The 19,516-nt window shown below is 37.0% G+C and overlaps 2 protein-coding genes across 6 annotated transcripts in view; one reads left to right on the top strand and one right to left on the bottom strand.

The window, feature by feature from the left end:
* Positions 1 to 12,690, top strand: part of KAT2B (lysine acetyltransferase 2B) — a 44,143-nt gene extending 31,453 nt beyond the window's left edge. For 3 of the 5 annotated variants that reach the window (XM_086742658.1, XM_086742659.1, XM_086742662.1), the window contains exons 12-18: positions 1,816 to 1,926; positions 3,527 to 3,670; positions 6,812 to 6,926; positions 7,689 to 7,725; positions 8,065 to 8,128; positions 8,226 to 8,310; positions 10,685 to 12,690. In XM_086742658.1, coding sequence (XP_086598784.1) covers positions 1,816 to 1,926; positions 3,527 to 3,670; positions 6,812 to 6,926; positions 7,689 to 7,725; positions 8,065 to 8,128; positions 8,226 to 8,310; positions 10,685 to 10,878 — 750 coding nt within the window. In that variant the 3' untranslated portion in view covers positions 10,879 to 12,690. Of the gene's footprint in view, positions 1 to 1,815; positions 1,927 to 3,526; positions 3,671 to 6,811; positions 6,927 to 7,654; positions 7,726 to 8,064; positions 8,129 to 8,225; positions 8,311 to 10,684 lie in introns of those variants that run through there. The other 2 variants (XM_086742660.1, XM_086742661.1) reach the window with 2 other exon arrangements.
* A 2,101-nt stretch (positions 12,691 to 14,791) lies between these two features.
* On the bottom strand, positions 14,792 to 19,105 carry SGO1 (shugoshin 1). Its single transcript, XM_010119001.2, has 8 exons — positions 18,970 to 19,105; positions 18,691 to 18,887; positions 18,231 to 18,335; positions 17,687 to 17,751; positions 17,375 to 17,526; positions 15,947 to 16,792; positions 15,238 to 15,406; positions 14,792 to 14,989 (listed from the first exon to the last, which is right to left on the bottom strand). Exons 1-8 carry the CDS (start codon positions 19,103 to 19,105, stop codon positions 14,848 to 14,850), a joined length of 1,812 nt encoding a protein of 603 aa, XP_010117303.2. The 3' UTR covers positions 14,792 to 14,847.
* Between the last annotated feature and the right edge of the window lie 411 nt (positions 19,106 to 19,516).

Consider the following 19,516-nt stretch of genomic DNA (forward strand, 5'->3'; position numbering starts at 1 on the left):
TTTGAGATAGTTTGATCCTATATTACAAAATTATTTTAAATTTTACTGTACATGGCTTAGTTTCCTTTTATGACTGTTAGACTTTGGCAAGTGTTTGTGTGAATGAATAAATCCTTTGAAGATTATAAAAATAATAGGTCAGCAGAAAATGTTTGTCATCACAATTGTTGGAATTTCTTTGAGACACAAAGCTGACATTCTTGTCAGAGATGAGATGCTTCAGAATTACTGGAATGAATTGCAGTGTTTTAGGTGTAAATAAAATGTCAGTCTCCCATAGGCTGTTCCTTTCACCCTGCTGATGAGAAGGGAAGTGAGGAGCTGGGCTAGCTCAGGTACTGGTAGCTTGCATTTAAGGAAAATGTTTTTCATTCAAATTTTTGTTTCAGGGCTTTCATCCTCTTCAAAGAATTTGAGAACTCAAATTTGCAATTAGAAAGTCTCTTGATTATCTTGAGCACCTCCGAGTTCTAAGGAATGCTGTGCCACTTAATGTGTCGGCAGTTGTCAAACTACTTCTTTGTATTTGATACCATGCATGATGTGTGCCACTTTAAGGAGTGAACATACAGCTTTAAGAGCTTCCTCAAATTCAGAAGTACTTATTTTTACACATATGAGGTCTTAATTTCAAATATAAGGTCGACTACCAGATACTCCAAACACTAGCTGGAAAGGAAGGACTAATGCACAGATTTCGTACCCAGATTGCCAGGGTTTTAAAGAAAATGTATTGCTACTAAATTTTTTGTATTGAACTTCAACAGTATCCTAATGTGCTTTCATCTGGCTGTTTTCATGTTTGAGGCTATTAAATTATGAATTAAATCAGAACTATATATTTTCTAATTTATTTTTCTGGCTTATGTACATAAGTAAAAATGTCCTCAGTTTTCAAGAACAGAGTACCCAGAAACATTCCGTGTATATTTCTTTAAGTGTCCAGTTACTCTCTGTGATGTTAAAATTGGAACATATGCAGGAACAGCACATTATTGTGGGCTTTCCTGTCTGTTTTATGTGTACTCCTCTTACAGCAGAAGGGGAAGACTATAGCTTACTTGGAATTGTGAATAAATGGTACCTTTTGTTTACTTTGGGGTTGAGTGAAAATGGAAATTATTCCTATGTGCAGTCAGAAGGCACAGGTTTTTATTTCATGGTGGACTCAATAACTTTCTGCTGCTTATTATTGTAATAATGGTTTCGTTGTTCCCTTTTGTGCCCTATGATAAGTTCAGATTATAAATCCTTTGAAGCACAGGCTGTTGCTGCTACAGGTGCACAGAACACAGTAAAACCGAGATCTTGTCTCAGAATGGGTTCTTCTAGAAGGAGTCACTTTGGTATTCCTACTGCTTTGCAATTTTTAAGTGATAAGGCTAATTATTATTACAATATATGTGAATATGGTGAAATAGGTGACTGTTAATAGTTGATGCATAACCGAAAAAGAAAAAAAAAAAGACGTGTACCTTGAATTACAACTTTCAGGACAATGTACCTCTTTAGAACCATGCTTTACTCCTAGAGACAATCTAGGTTTTGGTCTCTTTTAGGTTAATAGTGAATCAGACGCTAGAAGCTGTGATATTTTGTGTTTTCTGTTGAGTCACAAAGATACCCTTAAAAGGCTGAAAACACTTTGCTCTTGAGTACACCTTACTAAGTTAGTTATAAGAAAATCTTTAAAATGGGAACTAGAGGAAAGACCGCATTTTGGAAAACAGTCAGTAGTAACAATCATTCCACAGTTTCTAATACGCACAGTCCCCAAAGGCTTTGTAATGGCTTTTTCTTGTACATTTCACACAGGGTTATGGGACTCATCTAATGAATCATCTGAAGGAATACCACATAAAACACAACATTCTCAACTTTCTCACGTATGCTGATGAGTATGCTATCGGCTACTTCAAAAAACAGGTAAGTCAATATAAGAAATCACTTGCTGCAAGAAGTTAACATCTAGCAGTGATGAACTAAACAAGTAGACATGACAAAGTAGGTGGATAAAATGCATAGTGCAGTTTTATGTGTATATTTTTTTTATCTGCAAAATGTGCTCTGTGTTCATCTTGTGTAATGATATTGGTTTATAATGCATTATACTTTGATGGAATCATCTGAATATAGGTGTATGGTATATCCTGTAATTTGTCAAGTCTGAAAAAACAGTTGAATATGGATTGGTTGCTTCTTCATTCATTCAGTTCCTTCACTGATTCTGTAAGAAGTCTTAAAAAAGGACCAGACATACCTACAGCAGACTAGAGCTTACCTGACCTGTGCTCACAGCTCCTCGTGATTTGAAGCATGAGGTTCAAGTTCAGGAAAGATTGTGATGTCTAATCTGTCAAATAGATTTGATAGATTAAACAGGTGTCAACTATCTGGTCAGACAATAGAATGAAGATAGAGTCAGACTGTTCTCAGAGATGTATAGCAATAGGAGTAGGCAACTGACACAAGTTGGATCGTGGGAAACTGCAACTAGGTAGAAAGAATTTTTATTTTTTTTTCTTCCCATCCTAAGAGTGGTTAAATACTGGAAAATGTTGCCCAGAGAGCTTGTGGAACCTCTGTCCTTGGCAGTCTTTAAGACTGGACGTGACCTTGGGCAACCAGGTCTGATGAGAACCTCGTCTGAGCAGGGATAGGGCTAGATGACCTTCTTAGGTGTCTTCCAACCTCAACTGTTCTGTGATTCTGTATATAAAGCGGATACAATTTGCTCTTCACACATTCAAAATGAGTAAAAGCTAGGCTTGTGACCCTGCTATCAGATCTGTGCAGACAGACTCTTTTCATCCCTGAAATGTCCCTTCCCCAATTTGAAGGTGCTCAGTCTACATGTCATTCTGAAGCCTTTGGTGGTAAATTGTGAGGCAGAAGTCCTGGTTGGGTTCCTGATTTTTACTGAAGTTTCATAGATACCCCTGTAATAGAAGAATTAAATGTAACCAAAGTGAGAGTCCTACACTGATTTTTATTGTCTTGGTTAATTCTTTTGTGGGTTTGTTTTCCAAGTAACTTTTGAACTGTATGAAGACTGTAGTATAACTTTGGAACTTTTAATAGGATTTGTTATCTTATTTTTCCACTTGAAATACAAAATTAAAAAAATATTATTTTTTTCTGGATATAAAATTACTGTAATCTCATTGACTTCAACAGCAACTTTCCTTGACTAACGACTATAGGACTGGCATCCTTTAATATTAAAATAGTATAATTTTGGAAAAATCAGGGAGATTTGTCCACATTAAAAATGTTTTCCTCCATGTCTTTATCTCCCCTTTCTCCCTTCTTTTCCTGTACATATAAGCAATTAACTGTTCTTGTATCAAGTGACTTCAATGAGATGTTGTTTGCAACGCTATGAACCATGATCTGTAACTTTCCGTTGTATTGTCTGTATTTTAATACTATGATGAATTTAGTTCTAAATCATCACAGCATTTCAGTTAAAACAAACATAAAAGGAAAAAGACATCATGACAACTTGAGTTTTTTCCTTTTTCAGGGTTTCTCCAAAGATATTAAAGTACCAAAAGCAAAATACGTTGGCTACATCAAGGATTATGAGGGTGCCACATTAATGGGATGTGAATTAAATCCAAGGATCCCCTACACGGAATTTTCTGTCATAATTAAAAAGCAGAAAGAGGTAAAGGATGAAATGAAATAGTGAATATTATAATCTATTCAGATGTTTAGAAACAATTCAGTCAGTGCCAGGTTAGCTCTCTGCTTTGCTTTGATACTTAAAACATTGGAATGTATACTTTCATGAGTTAGAATAATTCTTTCATTCAAGTTCCAGTGCCATAATTTTGCAGTTAAAGGATTAAATTCTACCTTACTAACTCGACGATAACAGAAGCGTTGAAAAGTACCAATACTTTCAGGAGTATTTCATAGCTAAATTTTGTCATAGATGATAACAAAGCAAAATCCTGTGAGATTGATTTGTAACGCAGTTTTGTCATTTTTTTTCTTCCCCTTACCCCCCGCCCAATGACAGTAGTGTTCATTAGAGTGACTTTTGAACGGAATGTTTATACTTCATGTCCTGTATTTTGCTTGAAAGAAAGAGGATTATTTTTTCAAATCTCTTTATTTTTTACTTTGTTAAAATGCTTCTTCGTGGAACAATCTTTTTCCTTCCAGTAGAACTATTTGGCACATACTCGCAGAAAGAAAGACAGTATCTGAGTGCTATACATTTAGTTTACAAGGTTTCTTAACTTCAGTCATCGGGAAAGTTTTCATATGTCCACACAACATAGGTAATAATTTTTTCCCTTTCATTTCTGCTTGGTTGGGTTGCTCTTCAGATCCCTGTCTGCTACTGGGCATGTCACCTTCCCTTCAGGGATGGGATGTTGTTGGAGTGAATGGATAGTGGATGTATCTCTTGTAGCCTGTTACATCTCAGGCATGCTTAACTGCAGTGATACAGTTCTAGGCCCAAACCATGAACATGTCACTTCCAAAAACCTGAGTTAAAGATTTTGGTTCTGGGACTGCTTTATTAGCATTTGTTATTTTGCATACTTCACACTCTTATTTGGTGGGATGTTCATATTGTTCTGAAGCACTTGGAGACACTTTACTTGTAGACAAAGTGCCTTGGTCCTCCAGACATTCCATGTCTACCATTATTAGAAAGAAAGCTGTTATTATATATTGATCTATGTTATTGTATCTTCTCTGAGAATAAATATATACTCCTTTGGAAGTGCTATCTTAGAATTGCCTCTTGGACACTCAAAACACTGTTCAGGCTTTTTATTCTCCCTATTCCAAAGAAATTTAGAAACAGCCCTCAGTCTGCAGCTTTATGAAGAATGTTCACTTGTCTGCTGAAATGAAAAGCCGTGAAGATGATACCTGAACATAACCAGAATTTTGAATGTTGACAGTAATGGATTATGTAGTGATTTGGTTTGCTGCCGGTATTGGCCAGTACTGGACATCAGACTTTTCTAGTCTTGTCATTTTAGAAGTGAAGCTTTTCATGGGATCTAAGATTTTATTTAAAGAATTAGAGTATAATACTGGAATACTGCATCCAGTTCTGGAGCCCCCAACATAAGAAGGACATGGACTAGTTGGAGAGGGTCCCGAGGGCCACTAACATGATGACAGGGCTGAAGCACCTTTCCTATGAGCACAGGCTGAGAGAGTTGGGGCTGTTCAGCCTGGAGAAGAGAAGGAGACCTTATAGCGGCCTTCCAGTACCTAAAGGGGGCCTACAGGAAAGACGGGGAGAGACTCTTCAATAGGCCCTGTTGTGACAGGACAAGGGGTAATGGTTTTAAAATAGAGGGAGGCAGATTCAGATTACACATTAGAAAAAAATGTTTTACAATGAGAGTGGTGGAACACTGGAACAGGTTGCCCAGAGAGGTGGTAGATGCCCCATCCCTGGAAACATTCAAGGCCAGGTTGGATGGGACTCTGAGCAACCTGATGTGGCTGGAGATGTCCCTGCTCCTTGCAGGGGGTTTAGGCTAGATGACCTTTAAAGGTCCTTTACAACCCAAACCATTCTGTGATTCAGTGATTCTATATACATATGGCTGCTAAGACCATGTCACCCGACACTAGGTACCGGTCACAGACCACCATTTGTGAGTTTGCACTGCCTGATTTGTAGCTCATTTACAGTCAATTCTGAAAAATATGAAAAATCCCTTCATGCAAAGCTTTGTGACCTGCTGACTTGTTATTAATCAGTGTTACTGATTGAACAGCTTGTTTTAATCAGAAAGAGCCACTAGTTCCTAAATTGTAAGAGGGTTTAAGGTGGATTTGACAATTAGTTTGCAAGTATTTTGACATGATGCTGAAATCTGGCCATGGTGCTCTTGTATACTGTATTTCTCTTAGCTTTCGTAACCTCTATTGAAAGTCTGATTTTTTTCTTTTCCTCTTCTTTGAGAGAAAATACTATGTGTGGGGGAGTCGAGGTCCTTAGAAAGAAAAATATGTCCATCTTTATTATTTCCAAAGAAAATAATGTCTCGAACTGTGGTACATTTGTTTACTCCCAGTTATGAAGTAAACCATTTTGAAAGCGACGTATTCAGGACACACAAAGCTTAGGTAAGCATCTTGCTGTGTGTCAAGAGCAGCAAAGCACATTACTTAGAACTGAGGTAACAAGATTGCAAAGCAGAACAGAGTGCACCACAGAACTGGAAAAGCCTTTCCTGGCATTTACAGGCGAGGTAGAATTTTGGTTCCAAAGAATGGCGTTGTTCTGACTTCCTCGAGAGAAAATCTTCAGTATCTCTGATATCTAAGCAACTCCTGCAGTTATATGGAGACTTCCAAGTGAACAAGTATTTCTAAAATTTTGAAATATGAACATACACATGCATTGAAATATGTGCATTCAATATGTGCCTTGAAATTTCTGACCAGCTGTGCTGAAGCAGTTCAGAAGCACCAGCTGTTAGAATTAGAGCCAGTTCCCAAACCTGCTTCCAGGAAATTTCCTTCCCTACCTCTACTGGTTCCTTCCAAGGAGCTGTGCAGCTTGTGGTCAGTACAGCAAGCAGTGACTCCGTTTCTTCCCATTTTGTGCCTAAGTAGGCAGCTGAGAGACTTGGTAGCCTCATCTGCAGAACCAGTGTTCAGCCCGGTAGCTCACCCCTGTTACCAGCTTCAGTGGGTCTGTAGATTAGGAAACAAGAGCATTTCTGTTCATCACAGTTTTGCATGTATCCTCTGGGTTACTTTTGAGCAAATAAATTATTAATTTTTTTTTTTTTTAATTTTCTCTGCTGCTTTATTACAGATCATTAAAAAGCTCATAGAAAGGAAACAAGCTCAGATACGAAAAGTTTATCCTGGTCTTTCTTGCTTCAAAGATGGAGTACGGCAGATTCCTATAGAAAGCATCCCTGGAATTAGTACGTATCAACCTCTTTTAGTGTAGAACAGAAGTAGAACAGCCCAAGAAAGGTCCAAGACTAGAAATACTAATGTAGTCACATATTTCTTCTTGATTAAAATGTAATTGTTTTGGTCTGCTGGTTTGATTTCTATGAAGATTGTTGTGTTTCCATTACAATCGCTGTCTTCAAGATTTCCCCAAGGCATCCCAGGCTGATCCTGTTTTATGCACATGTGTGTAATTTTATTTATATGTGATCCCTCTTTGATTTGTGTCACAGCGTAGTCAGCAATTGCCTTCTGGCACCGCTGTTATGCACTGCGCTGCTGTACAAGGATGAGTTCTGTGCTAAACATGGACTTACAGGACAAAACAGAATTAGGACATTTAAGTATCATCTTTTTGTGGGATTTTTTTCAACTGTGCTTTTCTGCAATTTATTCTCTGTCCCTAGGGAATCAAACTGGATGACTTTGACATAATTATTCTTTACAGAGGTTGTGGTAAAATATGTATTGAATTATTGAAAAAAAAATGGATGTTTCATGTAGGAATATTTTAGAATCTTTTCAGCAGTCTGGAGGAAGAGGCATGTAAGAAATTGAATGGGGCTGTAGGCTAGATGGTTATGTTATTTATTAGCAGTAGCTTTTATTAAAACAAATCCATTTTACTGCAGCAGTGCTGAAATGGCTTATCTTTTTAGAGCTGCAATAACTCAGTTAATGTTTTGACCTACTGTAGTTCCCATATAATGTCTCATGTTGTTGGTGTACAGGAGAGACCGGCTGGAAACCAAGCGGAAAAGAAAGAGGGTGAGTGCTACACGAAATAAAATGATGAAGCAGTTTGGAGATTCCTGTGAGAAAAGTCCTTAAACAATGTCATCTGATATTTCCTTCCACCCATTGGAAAATAGATAAATAATCTTCAAGGGATGAGTTCTTAAGTGGTTTTCGGGTGAGGTTTTTTTTGGGTGGGGGAGTGTCATTGGGTTTTGGTTATGGGTTTTTTTTGTTGTTGTTGGTTTTTTAAATTTTATTTCTTCCATAAAATGCTTGAAACTTTGGAGTTGCTTTTTGGTAAGATGCACATCGTAGGAATGAAGGTAAGGGATTCAAGCTAATCTTTTTGTATTCATATTTTCTTTCAAGTAAGGAGCCCAAGGATCCAGATCAACTCTACAGCACATTAAAAACCATCCTGCAGCAGGTGAAGGTGAGTGCTAGTTCTAGTTTACCTTCTGTGAAGATTTTTAAATGATTTCCAATATAGAGTTTCCATATTAGATACCTTACTTTTTTCTTTACCAAAGAGCCATCAAAGCGCTTGGCCCTTCATGGAACCTGTGAAGAGAACAGAAGCTCCTGGATATTATGAAGTTATAAGGTTTCCCATGGGTAATGCCATTAACATTTTTTAAGTATAGAGTTTAAAAATCTTTATAGCTGAAAACATAGCAGATAAATTGTAATCTGATTGTTTTATGTATATTACTTGCAGCTGAATAGCTTGCAGCTCTGAAGTGCCAGGAGTATGATGCTGTCATTTGAAATTTATGACTGCTTTGTGACCTTTGTGAAGCATCTATAGTGTACATATGTGAAATCTTAGTATGCTCTAGAGAGCCCTAGCAAGCTCTTAAATGGTGCAGTCAGCTGGAAATTTTCGGGACTGAGCTGGTTTATGTGAGTTGTACAAATACATTCTTGTGTGTGGTAACTGGTCATTGCAGATCCTAATGGTATGTTAAAAAAATCTAAAGACAAACTTTCAGGAACACCTGAGCATTTGAGTAGCTTTGAAAAACAGATTTAAGCTTTCTACATCATATAGAGAAAACCTTTCCAAAAGTACCAGGGTTTTCTAATTCTTAACAGTTTGCTCTGATTTAAGTTTAGGAAAATGCTTCATGCAACTGATTGTAAGTTAACTTTTTTCTTTGTATTTTAGATTTGCCAAAGTTGTCTGAGGTGCTATTTATTTATTTATTTATTTACTTTTCTTTCTAAGTCACGCAGCTATTGTTTATGCAGGATTACCTGCAAAGGGAAGTACGCAACTGCTAATGTTTTTCTTTGCTTTTGACTGCTGAGTCGTATCATTTCAGTGATGATTTAGTGCTGTTCTAAACAGATGCTTGTTTTGATTTGTGTTACAGCAGACTGAAAAGTGAATCCTGCTACTCCTTCACTGTTTATGCAATACTCACCTCGGTCTTTCTGATTACAGTTTCTGTACCTTTTAATGTTATTAGAAAATTGAATACAAGCTCATTGCAGGCTACTATCAATTCATTCTTAGAGAATGAAAGTGTTTGTTCATGTTGCTTTGCACAGGCTCCTAGCCTGTGTATACCAATTTGGCTTAATGATTTTTTTTTTTATATTCAACTTATAGTTTCCAAATAGAAAATACAGGTGTACTTTATAAAACAGCAGCTGGCTTCCCATATCCCTGACAGAAATGTATTTTCTAGCAATGAAGAGAAAGAGTGTTGAGACTCTCCTGTGGCAGAGTTTTCTATGGATGTAGGCACCGAAATTTCAGACTTATTGGGAGCTGAATGAGCTTTGCTCTTGTAAAATATTGTGCACACTAGTGAATGGCAAGTTATATATCATTGGAAGAGGTATCTGAGAGCATCCATCAAACTTTTCTTTAATAATCCCTTCTTGGCAATTTGGCAGGGTTTTTTCTCTATTTCACCAAGGTCAAATCTCCCTTAAAAAAACCAAACCAAACCAAACTAAAAATACCTGCAATCGTATTTTTAAATCTGAGGTTTTAATTCATTTGCATTGGAGGTCTTTGGTCTCTGCTTTCCTTGCAATACCTGCTGGCAGTTGATCTCCATTTCCGCTGTTTCTATTATGTTTTTGCAAAGTTGCTGCTGAAGCCTGGCTCAACATTGCTAAAAAAATAGTTGTAAGAGCATCTGAGGTGAGAAAAGCCTAGGCCTCCAGCACACCTCCCACTACCTCTATTCCTGTCACTACCTCTATTCCTGTACTCACTCCTAGAACATTCGTAATGTAGACAAAATTTTTAAATGCCTGATAAGAATTACTGCAACTGTGTGGAGAACACTGAGATGATTTAAGTACTTTATTGATGACTGATTTTGGTATAAAGGAAAACATTTCTTAAAGAATGTTCTGTAAGTAAAGGTTTTGTATGTTGCATTGAAAGCAGGAGAGGTCTGTTCTCACATGACTCTTAAAAAGGGGATATGTAACTATAAACTTTGAAGATGTAATTAAAATATATGCAGAGTGTGGAACAAATATAGTCTTTTTTTTCAGAGCTGCAAGTGCTGCTTGTAGTATGGATAGATGTCTCGTCTCTGCTGTGTTTGCACAGAAGTGAGGATTTTAGGTTAACATACATGTTTTGTGATGTTTGAATTCTTTGCTTGTACACTTCTAAGGCCCCCTCCAGCAGAGGTGACAACAGCTTTGCCTCACAGAAAGAGAGTCAGGGACACCTAATATCCACACAAAACTCCGAGAAGTATAAGAACACAAAAGAATGATGCCTTAATCTTTTAAAGAAGAAAAAAATAAACTCAACACAAGATCATTCTTACAGTGAAATATTGCTTAGTTCCAGGGGCTCAATTGCTGTTGAAGTTAAATGCCTCAGATGAAGGCAATTAGGAATTCCAAATCCTAGCTTTGCCAGGTCATGTTAAATGGCAAATCAGTCTAAGGGGATATTGCATACAAAAAGTGTTTGAATCAAAGGCTGTTAATCTATTTTTCTCCTGTACAGATCTCAAAACAATGAGTGAGCGACTCAAGAATAGGTACTACGTGTCTAAGAAATTATTCATGGCAGACTTGCAGCGAGTCTTCACAAATTGCAGAGAGTACAACCCCCCCGAGAGTGAATACTACAAATGTGCCAATATACTGGAGAAATTCTTCTACACAAAAATTAAAGAAGCTGGATTAATTGACAAGTAACACTGTCTTTTTTACAACTAAACAGTGTGCCTACTTTATGGGCAGGAGAAGCCGTTATATATGAGTCATGGGACTTTAAGGTTTCAAGAAACTTCTGTTTAATACTTAGCACTTTTAAAAACCCTCTTAGTTTTGCAAACATGTATTATACTGAAGTTACAAAAAATATTTTATTAAAATGCTTTATAATGTATTTAATTAAAAAAAAATTCTTTTGTGTGCCCATTACCGTATGTTCATAATAAGTTTATCAGCTACAGGCTCTGAAACCCCACAAAAATGTGTGGGAAATTGCACATGTTTGGGAATACGAAGAAAATTCCTAGACAACAGATGTTATAGCTTACCTAATGCAGTACCTATTTGATAAAGTTTTATTATTTTTTTTTTCCAGTAAAAAAGAAAACAGTAAGGGAAAACAACAGTTTGGGGAGGGTTCTAAAACACTTGTTTCTTTGTAGAATCTTTTTATAAGATATTATTTTTTAAAAGAAACACTCAGCTAGTTGAGAAGCTGTGAGAGAAGAGCAGCCAGTTCTGAAAAAGGGCTGCCTGTAATCTTTGATAGATGCAAGTTTTTCTGTTCATTTTGGGTTTTGATAAGTATTTTACCTGCAAATTTTAATCTCATAACCACTATTAAAAAAAAAAAAATCTGGCTAGATGTGTAATGTCATAGTAACTTGGCTTATGCAGGACATAAGTACCCAAAATAATTTCAGCAAATCTGATTCACATATACTAGAGAATTTTGATTGGCTTAGTAGAGTTAAGGTTTTGATGCACTTCATGATCCACCCTATTTACTACTCTTCACTGACAAATTATGTAGATTATTTAGCAGAGATAAGACTATTGCACACAAACGAAGTCAACATATGACAGCTTCTAGCTTCCATACCTGGCTCTGTGGTAAACTGGATTTTCTACCAAGCTTTATTATAAATGCTTATGAACTAACTGTGATTATTTAGACCCAGGAACACATTAACATTTTACAGCTCATGTTAGTATATCTTCAAATTGAGCACTCATATATATATATCTCATATATATATTTTGCTGCTTACACTACCGTTAAGAGGTACACTTAACTTCCTAATGGAGATCAGTACAGGCCAAAAAGTTGTCACTTGACGTTTTCTAATTAGAGTTTGTAACTGTAAATTATAATTGCTTTTGTGAAAACCAGATTTAACTTTAATTCTTGGTGTTTTATATTTACAGATGTTACACTGGTAAAATTCAATAGTTATAAGACTGAAAAAACCCCAATCCTGTGTTGTGGCAAAGAATATATTCCTGTAAAATGCCTGTGCAATGTTAAATCACAAGTTGATTCAGCAAGTAGATGTCAGGAACTACCTGGAAGTAGTAAATGTGGTACACAAGGTATTCAAAATGTTAACACTAGACTTACTTGCCATAGTGTTTTGTATGAAATTAGTCTGACCTATATTTGGATCTATAACAAAGGTACAGTGAGTATTTTTTTTTTTTTTGATAGCCAGTACTGGATGCTATAATCCTGTTTTGTAGATTGGGCCTACAGATGCACCTGTTAAGCTTGGTATCCTGTGAAATTCTGTTATTTTCAGAGTAGATTTTCTTACTGTCTTTCAGATTGTCTCTTCTATATTGAAACATTTGTTTTCTAATTTAAGAATTAATATTTTCATAGATACTGTGCAATAAAGTTACAGTAGGATGTGTTTTTGCAAATGCTTTAACAGCTGATGAACTTTACATTTGTAAAATTAATATATTGTACTGGTACAGAATAGTTTTAAATTATATATGTACAAAACCCTACTTATTTTGGCCTCTTTTTTCATTAATTCGTTGTTGTACTACAAATATATACACTGAAGCAATTTCACAACTGAGCACAATGAATCTCCCCGAGTGCATCTTCCAGTTACACTAGAAAATATGCAAAGAACGCCACTGAGTTCACAGGGAGCATGGTGTGCTAAGCTGAGCTGAGAATTCAGTATGGAAAGCTGTGACAATTCCAAGTAGCATTCCCAACTCCGTACTAAGTGACCTACAGTGCTGTTACTTCCATCTCCTCAACCCTCTTTGGCTTAGCTGTTCAAAAGTTCCCATTTTTCAGCTCAAAGCATGCTCATACTGTTTTCTCATTTTTATCTGAGAGTCATTTATTCACAAGACACAATACACATAACAGCGAACTGCAGTCCATGTTGAACTTGTACTTACCTACTATCACTGTGATGTTACTCAGATGGTGCATTTACTTTGCATGCTATAAACAAACCCTACACTTGTCCAATACCTGACAGCAATTAGAGAGAACGATGAGTTGGTTTGGTTCCTCCCCCCACCCCCCATCCACTAAGTTGTAGTGCTGTGCCACAACATGTTAAGAGTGTACTCTTCAAAGGGTAGCAAATAACAGTCAAAAGAGGCTTAGGCTGTGTCCTGGACCCTCCTAGGAATATCAGTTGAGATTGGGTGCAACACCTTCCTGGAGGTGTGATAGAACTGCAGTAATTCTTCAAGCTTACTTAATCCAAAAAAAACCCCACACCCGCTACACATGCCTTGGGCTGCTCTGCTATCCCTTGTTCTTTTTTTCTTCCTGATAAATAGCTGTTACAGATTTGTTTGCCAAAAGAAAAGAGCACCTGCAGTTAAACCATTCTGCTTAAGTTCCTGTAGTACTAAGGAGTGTCAGAATAAAGATGATAAAGCCCAGAGCTAAAGTTTTAGGATACAAATGGAAGGTTAAGTTTCAGTCCCAACATCCAAAGGCTGTGTTATGAACAAATATTTTCAAAAGCTCAGTAGCTGCAGCTTTTATTATTACTTTTGAGAGACTAATGTAAGAAGTTACCAGTGAAAGAGTCGGTAACACTATACATTTTTATTAGGGAAAGGGAGAGATCTTACACCTCTGGAAGAGGGAGAGTCAAGACGGGCAATCTTGCAAAACAAAATAACCCGTATTTTTGCTCTTTCACATTATGTATTTTGAATGTAGCTTTCCTCTTTGTATTTGTGTATCCATTAATACTACTTAAATGTTTCTCAAGCAAAGAAAAGCTGCAGCCTTGAAATCTTGCTGGACAGTTTATAACAGTGCTCTCTCTAGCATACTGCCTATTGCCAGTTCAGATACAGCAGATCTTCCTCTCACAAAGGCAGTTGGCAAAGCAGGGCCAAAATTATTAAGTCCCCTAAGAGCAGTTTACTTTACCCTCCACCAAAGCAGAGCACTCTTCACCAACCTTCACAGATAACCAGATAGGAACAAAGCAAAATTCAAGTTGATTCTAACTTGCATTCATAGCAGTACTAACCAACTCTAAATTGCTATTTTTGAGAGCTCCAGCTACATAATCAAATTACAACTGGCACTCTTGGTTCTAAACAATGTTTATGCCACGTATGGTGGGGAAGGAGTACACTAGCTTACAGTATGCCTACTGCTGACATTGCTACCCTTGAAGCAAACATGGAAACCCTGCAAAAAGAACACCAAGCAACTTCAAGCACTTTCCAAAAACTAAGATATTTATTATGAACTTCAATATAAAACAACCACCATTACATAATAACAATGTTTATACAGATTTTGTTTAGAAAAACCATTTGATTATAAGTGCCTAAAATTCACCTTTGCCAATCACTGAGATCAAACAGGGTATAAGTAATAAAATTACATTCACCATCTTCTCTATCACATATTTCTACTATGAGAACAGATCCTATCAAAAGAGGTTGAACAGAAACACCTTAGTTATAGAACTAGCCTTATGTCTTCTATACCATTAAAGCAAGTAACTGGATTAAAAACAAAACTTCTTAGTTTTATAGCCTTAAAATTAGACACATAGAAATAATTGCATATTTCTGTAAGATACTGTGCAACAATAATTTCCTGGATGACCGATTTTCTTTCTTCATGGAGTGAGCATAGTTTTGCTGTCATGACGGGAAATCTTATTGACAAACAACAAATTTCTCCTCGTATTTTGACAAAGATACTTCCTTAAGAGAATTGCATTTAACATTTTTTTTCTGTTTGAAGATTGGAGAATTTAGAAAATTTGTATCTGTAAATGGATCTCCTCTCCTGAGTTTCCTGTTAGGAGAAAAAAAAACCCACAACAAAAAACAGGCAAAATTGAGTTTTGTTCCCCACATCACTCAAAACATTAACTTTCAGCTAGTAAGTTCAATTTCACATGAACTATTGCATATTACTAACATCAGACCTCTCTTTGAATGTTTTGTTAAGAACTTATTTCCAATATTTAAACAATCCCCTCAAATCTTCCATTTGATGGAGTATCATGCGCTTCGTATCAAACTGGAAAGTAAGACACCTACCCTGCAATACTTGGTTCTTTATAGCTCACAGTAAGAGTACAGCTTCGCTTCCGTTTTGGAGATGGTGGTCCTTCTGGGACACCAGTGGCGTTCCCAGTGTTGGGGAGCAATGAAGTGGTATTGGTAACATCACAGAGATGACCACGATGGGATGGCTCAGAAGGCTGCCCTGGGAAGAAATTAGGCACACTTAAGACAATTCAGGCAAGGTAGCTTAAAAGAGAATGCAAATGAACATCATAGATGTGAAGTAACTCTCAGCTATAACTATCATCTTCATATTTCCACTTGAGAATACATAAGAGGATCAAATATTCAGGATTTTAATTTGGAAAAATAAATTAACCTTAAGCAGTGCCAGGCAAAAGTGTGATTTTTGTTATTCTCACAATTTATACTCTTCTTCTCCTCTCTTTCCTCAGCTTTAATACATCATTAAACACATCAAAAATACAGTATTAATTCACTGTTGACCAGTTTCCTAAATAAAACATATCTTTAATTCCAATTTCTGCTGGGGGCAAGGAGGGGAGGGGAACCGCAGACAGAAGAATTAATCTAATGGTTTTTTAATAACATTATTCTGTTTGTATTTATTAAAAAAAACCAAACAAACAAAAAAAACCCCAAAAATAAAGAAGTGTAAATCCCTTGAACAAAAGTTCTCTTAAGGAAACAAAAGCAATTACAGAACACTTTCTACACTTACTAATAGACTTGTCACTTGATTTATTGCTCTCAGTCTCTTTTCCATTATGAAGTTTCTGCTCACGCTGTGCCAAACATCTTTTAGACCTTGGCCTCACATGGACTGGTGATGTATCTTTCTTGTCCACTGAACTCTTCCTTTTTTTCGATTTACTCTTGTAAGGCTCGTAGAGGCTATCATCTGAATCATCACTCGACTCGATGGTATTAGTTTCAGATAAGTCGTCTTTGTCATTTGCATCAGTATCTGTGTAATTCACCTTATTTTGTCGAAAAGGTGAAACATGGACACGCTCTTCAAAATGAAAGTCATAAGCATCACTGGAGTCACCCAACAAATCTAACTTTTCTTTGGAAGCCTCTTTACCCTGTCTTTGTTTTGGTCTTCGTCTGGAAGTATTTTTAGGGCATTCCAGTTTTCCTTTTTGATGCTTCTCTTTCCTTACTTGACAGTCTTCTCTGCTTTCACACTTGCGTTGTTTAAGATCAGAATTACCATTTAAGTTGAACTGTGCAGTTTCAAAGTCTATCCGCCTCAACATCAGCTCTGAACCTACCTTGTTTTCATTCAACTGAGGAATATCTGAATTTATGTTTTCTACAGTACACTTCTCTAGACTTTCCTCAAGTGTAATTTCGTCCTGTTTAGAAAGCTCTTTTGTTGAATCAGGCGCTTCTGAATGGTCCAAGACACCAATGTAAAGTTCATTGTGATTTCTCATTTTTGAATAGTGACGCCTGGTGGACACACTTTTTGATAACACATTACTAAATCCATTCTCTTCACTTGGCAAAATATTTTCCAGCTCTGACGGTATGTTGTCTAGATGAACATCAGATGTTTGCCCTTGTAATGGGAGAGAAAAAGTCATATTAAAGCTAAATAGTAACAATCTGTTAAGGTTTTGTGCAAACTCTGAACCTGTCAAATATTAATACTATTCTTAATATTTTCTCCACAGATTTGTATAAACTAGTATTTGGCAATCACGATAAGCTCTGTTAATACAGCTTGCAGACAAAAAGCAGTTAAGCATACTACATTAGTATTTTCCTCTGAACTGTTCTGTCTGGAAAGGTTATGTACATCTCATTTATTTTCCCAAGTATTTTGCTTTGTTAACAATTGTTGATTTCATAAGTGAAAGTGTGTGACTAAAGATGACTTTACTGTGTTGAATAGTTTGGTAGATAAAGAAACTGAATTGCAGGTACATAGAAGACAAAGCATTTTCAAATTCCTCTCTCATTTTGCTAGGCATCTTCATTCAAAAACTTTACCAGTTAACAACATTAATATCTAACCATTATGATAATAAGTGGAAAATTACTTGACAGTTATTTCAAAAGCAGTAATTACATGTTTAAACTTACACATTCCTTTTCCTGAGTCAGAATACAGCAATGTCTGATACTCTGCTTTAGTTACCTTTGTCTAAAACTGTTTTGGTTAAGGAAATGGTACAGTCCGATTCTTCACAGATCACTGACATAGAATTAGACAGCTTGTTTCTCTCACTATCAGCCTCTATCCAACTTGGATGTACTCGATCATCTCCACCAGCACACTGTAGAGGTCCTCTAGAGAAAATATCAAAAGTAGTATTTACTGAGTAACAATATATTTTATAACAATGAACTACTTCATTACATTGGGTTTCTTCCCTTTTTCCAGTCAGAAAATTAAGCTTACTGTGAAAGAATTTTCAAGTATAAAAAGGTATTAATAAAAGATACTCACACTGAATGTATTTGTCCTACGACACTGCAAGTATTTTCAAGAGCTGAAGAAAGCACACTCTGATTCTGTCAACAAAATAAATCTTACTGTGACTAAATAGCTGAAACAAGCTTGCACCATATACAAATTTTAGACAACAGCCAAGTTGCCCATGGAAGGGCCAAAGAAACCCTTGACTCTTTCTTTCTGGCTGGCTAACACAAACTGCTGTGGCACCTCACATACTCAGATCCTGCAATTCAGCACATTCATCACCAGCCCAATCATACAGATAGTGGACAGGGAAGGAACTGTGAATATGGTACAGGGAACAAGTCACAAAGGCACAGAAAATCAGGGTGCCCCTACCACCTTGTAGCAGATCCTCAGTCCCACTAACAACCTACTACACCCCTCCCCAGTGTGGACCCATGTCATAGCGTGAACTGTGGGACTAGTTGTACCTTCAAACTAAGGCTCAAGTCTCAAAAACTATGGGCACCTATGCTGGAAGGAGTAAGGGGAAGAAGTAACATCTTGTCTCTCGAGAGGAAAAGGTACTCACTACATCTATGGAACACAAATTCTTTGCTGGGCCAAGGAGATCAATTGAGTCCAGTAAATTCTGAGAAACTTTTGAAATGATCTCATTCAAGGCTGACAGTTGATTCTAATGGACAAAAGAAAGAAAATAACACTGTCACACCCTAATATCAACTACCAATGTATTAACTTCTCATCAGTATTATGAGATAACTCAATCCACAAGATATCTGTGTCACGTACCTTCAACTGTTATAAAATGTTAAATTCATAGAAGACAGATTTTAATTAAAGAAGAAAGAGTGGCCAGAAAAAAAAGAAAATAGTTAGTTAGCGACCAGATTAGGTGAAAATACGTAAAAACTTGTTCTATATATTGAGTTAACCTTTAATGGAACATTTAGGATCATAAAGAGATCAGCAGATTGGTGCAGATTCTGGTGTTTAGCCTCACTAAATCATAAAGTTATTATTAAAAATACCTGCACAAGTCCTTGGGCCTTATGGAACCTAAGACTTCTTTCCAAGTCAAACATCTGCACCCTCAGATCTTGATACTCTCTACTTAAATAAAGAATGGTAGCCTGTGCATCTCTCAGTTTGAGCTTTTCTTCTTGCAAAGCTTTAGCTAGAGCTCTGTTGTTTTCTTGGATGCTCTTCATCTGCAAGGAGCTGTTGGCTGCAACAGAACAGTGAGTATTTCAACTTGGTTTAAAATAAAAAAAAATTATGAAAATGATTAAGATATTTAAGCATCTTACTGGCTTTTTTGGACTTCACAGTGGAGATCTGGCTATTTTTACCCAGTCTCATCCATTTCTGATTTCTTTTCTCTTTCATTCGTTCTTTTATAGCATCCAGACTGTCTTTGAAGGGCTTTTTCAAGCGCCCAGCCATTTTCTACCTTTAGAAATACAAAGGGCAAAGAACTCATTAAGCTGGTGTTGCACAACTTTCCCCAACGCCAAAAGGCACAGAGAAACACGAGTGAAGCTTACGGTATTTTTAAGTTGCATACACACACACATAGAAGAGACTCACGCGTACGAAAAGACACACAGCTACGGCCATTTTCAAAACAGTTTTTGCAGCGTGGCTACTGTCAATAGTGCCGACTATCCGAACCGCAAAACGCACGGCGTCCGCGGTGGAAACCAGGCCGAGGCCTCCAAACACCCGCATCGGAGCGGCACGGCGGCTTGTGTGTATGCGGGCGCCCCCGGCTCCCCTAACACTGAAGGCAGCCCCTCCTCACACACACGCACCCAGCCACCCGCCCACCCCGCGACCAGCCGTACCTCCTCAGAA

Source organism: Chlamydotis macqueenii, chromosome 2, assembly GCF_036417535.1.
Source record: "Chlamydotis macqueenii isolate bChlMac1 chromosome 2, bChlMac1.mat, whole genome shotgun sequence".
NCBI lineage: Eukaryota > Metazoa > Chordata > Aves > Otidiformes > Otididae > Chlamydotis > Chlamydotis macqueenii.

Coding starts and splice junctions, on each gene's coding strand:
- SGO1 (XM_010119001.2), bottom strand. CDS start 19,105: ATGGCTGGGCGCTTGAAAAAGCCCTTCAAAGACAGTCTGGATGCTATA. Junction 17,752..18,230: donor ATTTGTGTTCCATAGATGTA/GTGAGTACCTTT, acceptor TTTTGTTGACAG/AATCAGAGTGTGCTTTCTTC. Junction 17,527..17,686: donor GTAGGACAAATACATTCAGT/GTGAGTATCTTT, acceptor TATTTTCTCTAG/AGGACCTCTACAGTGTGCTG.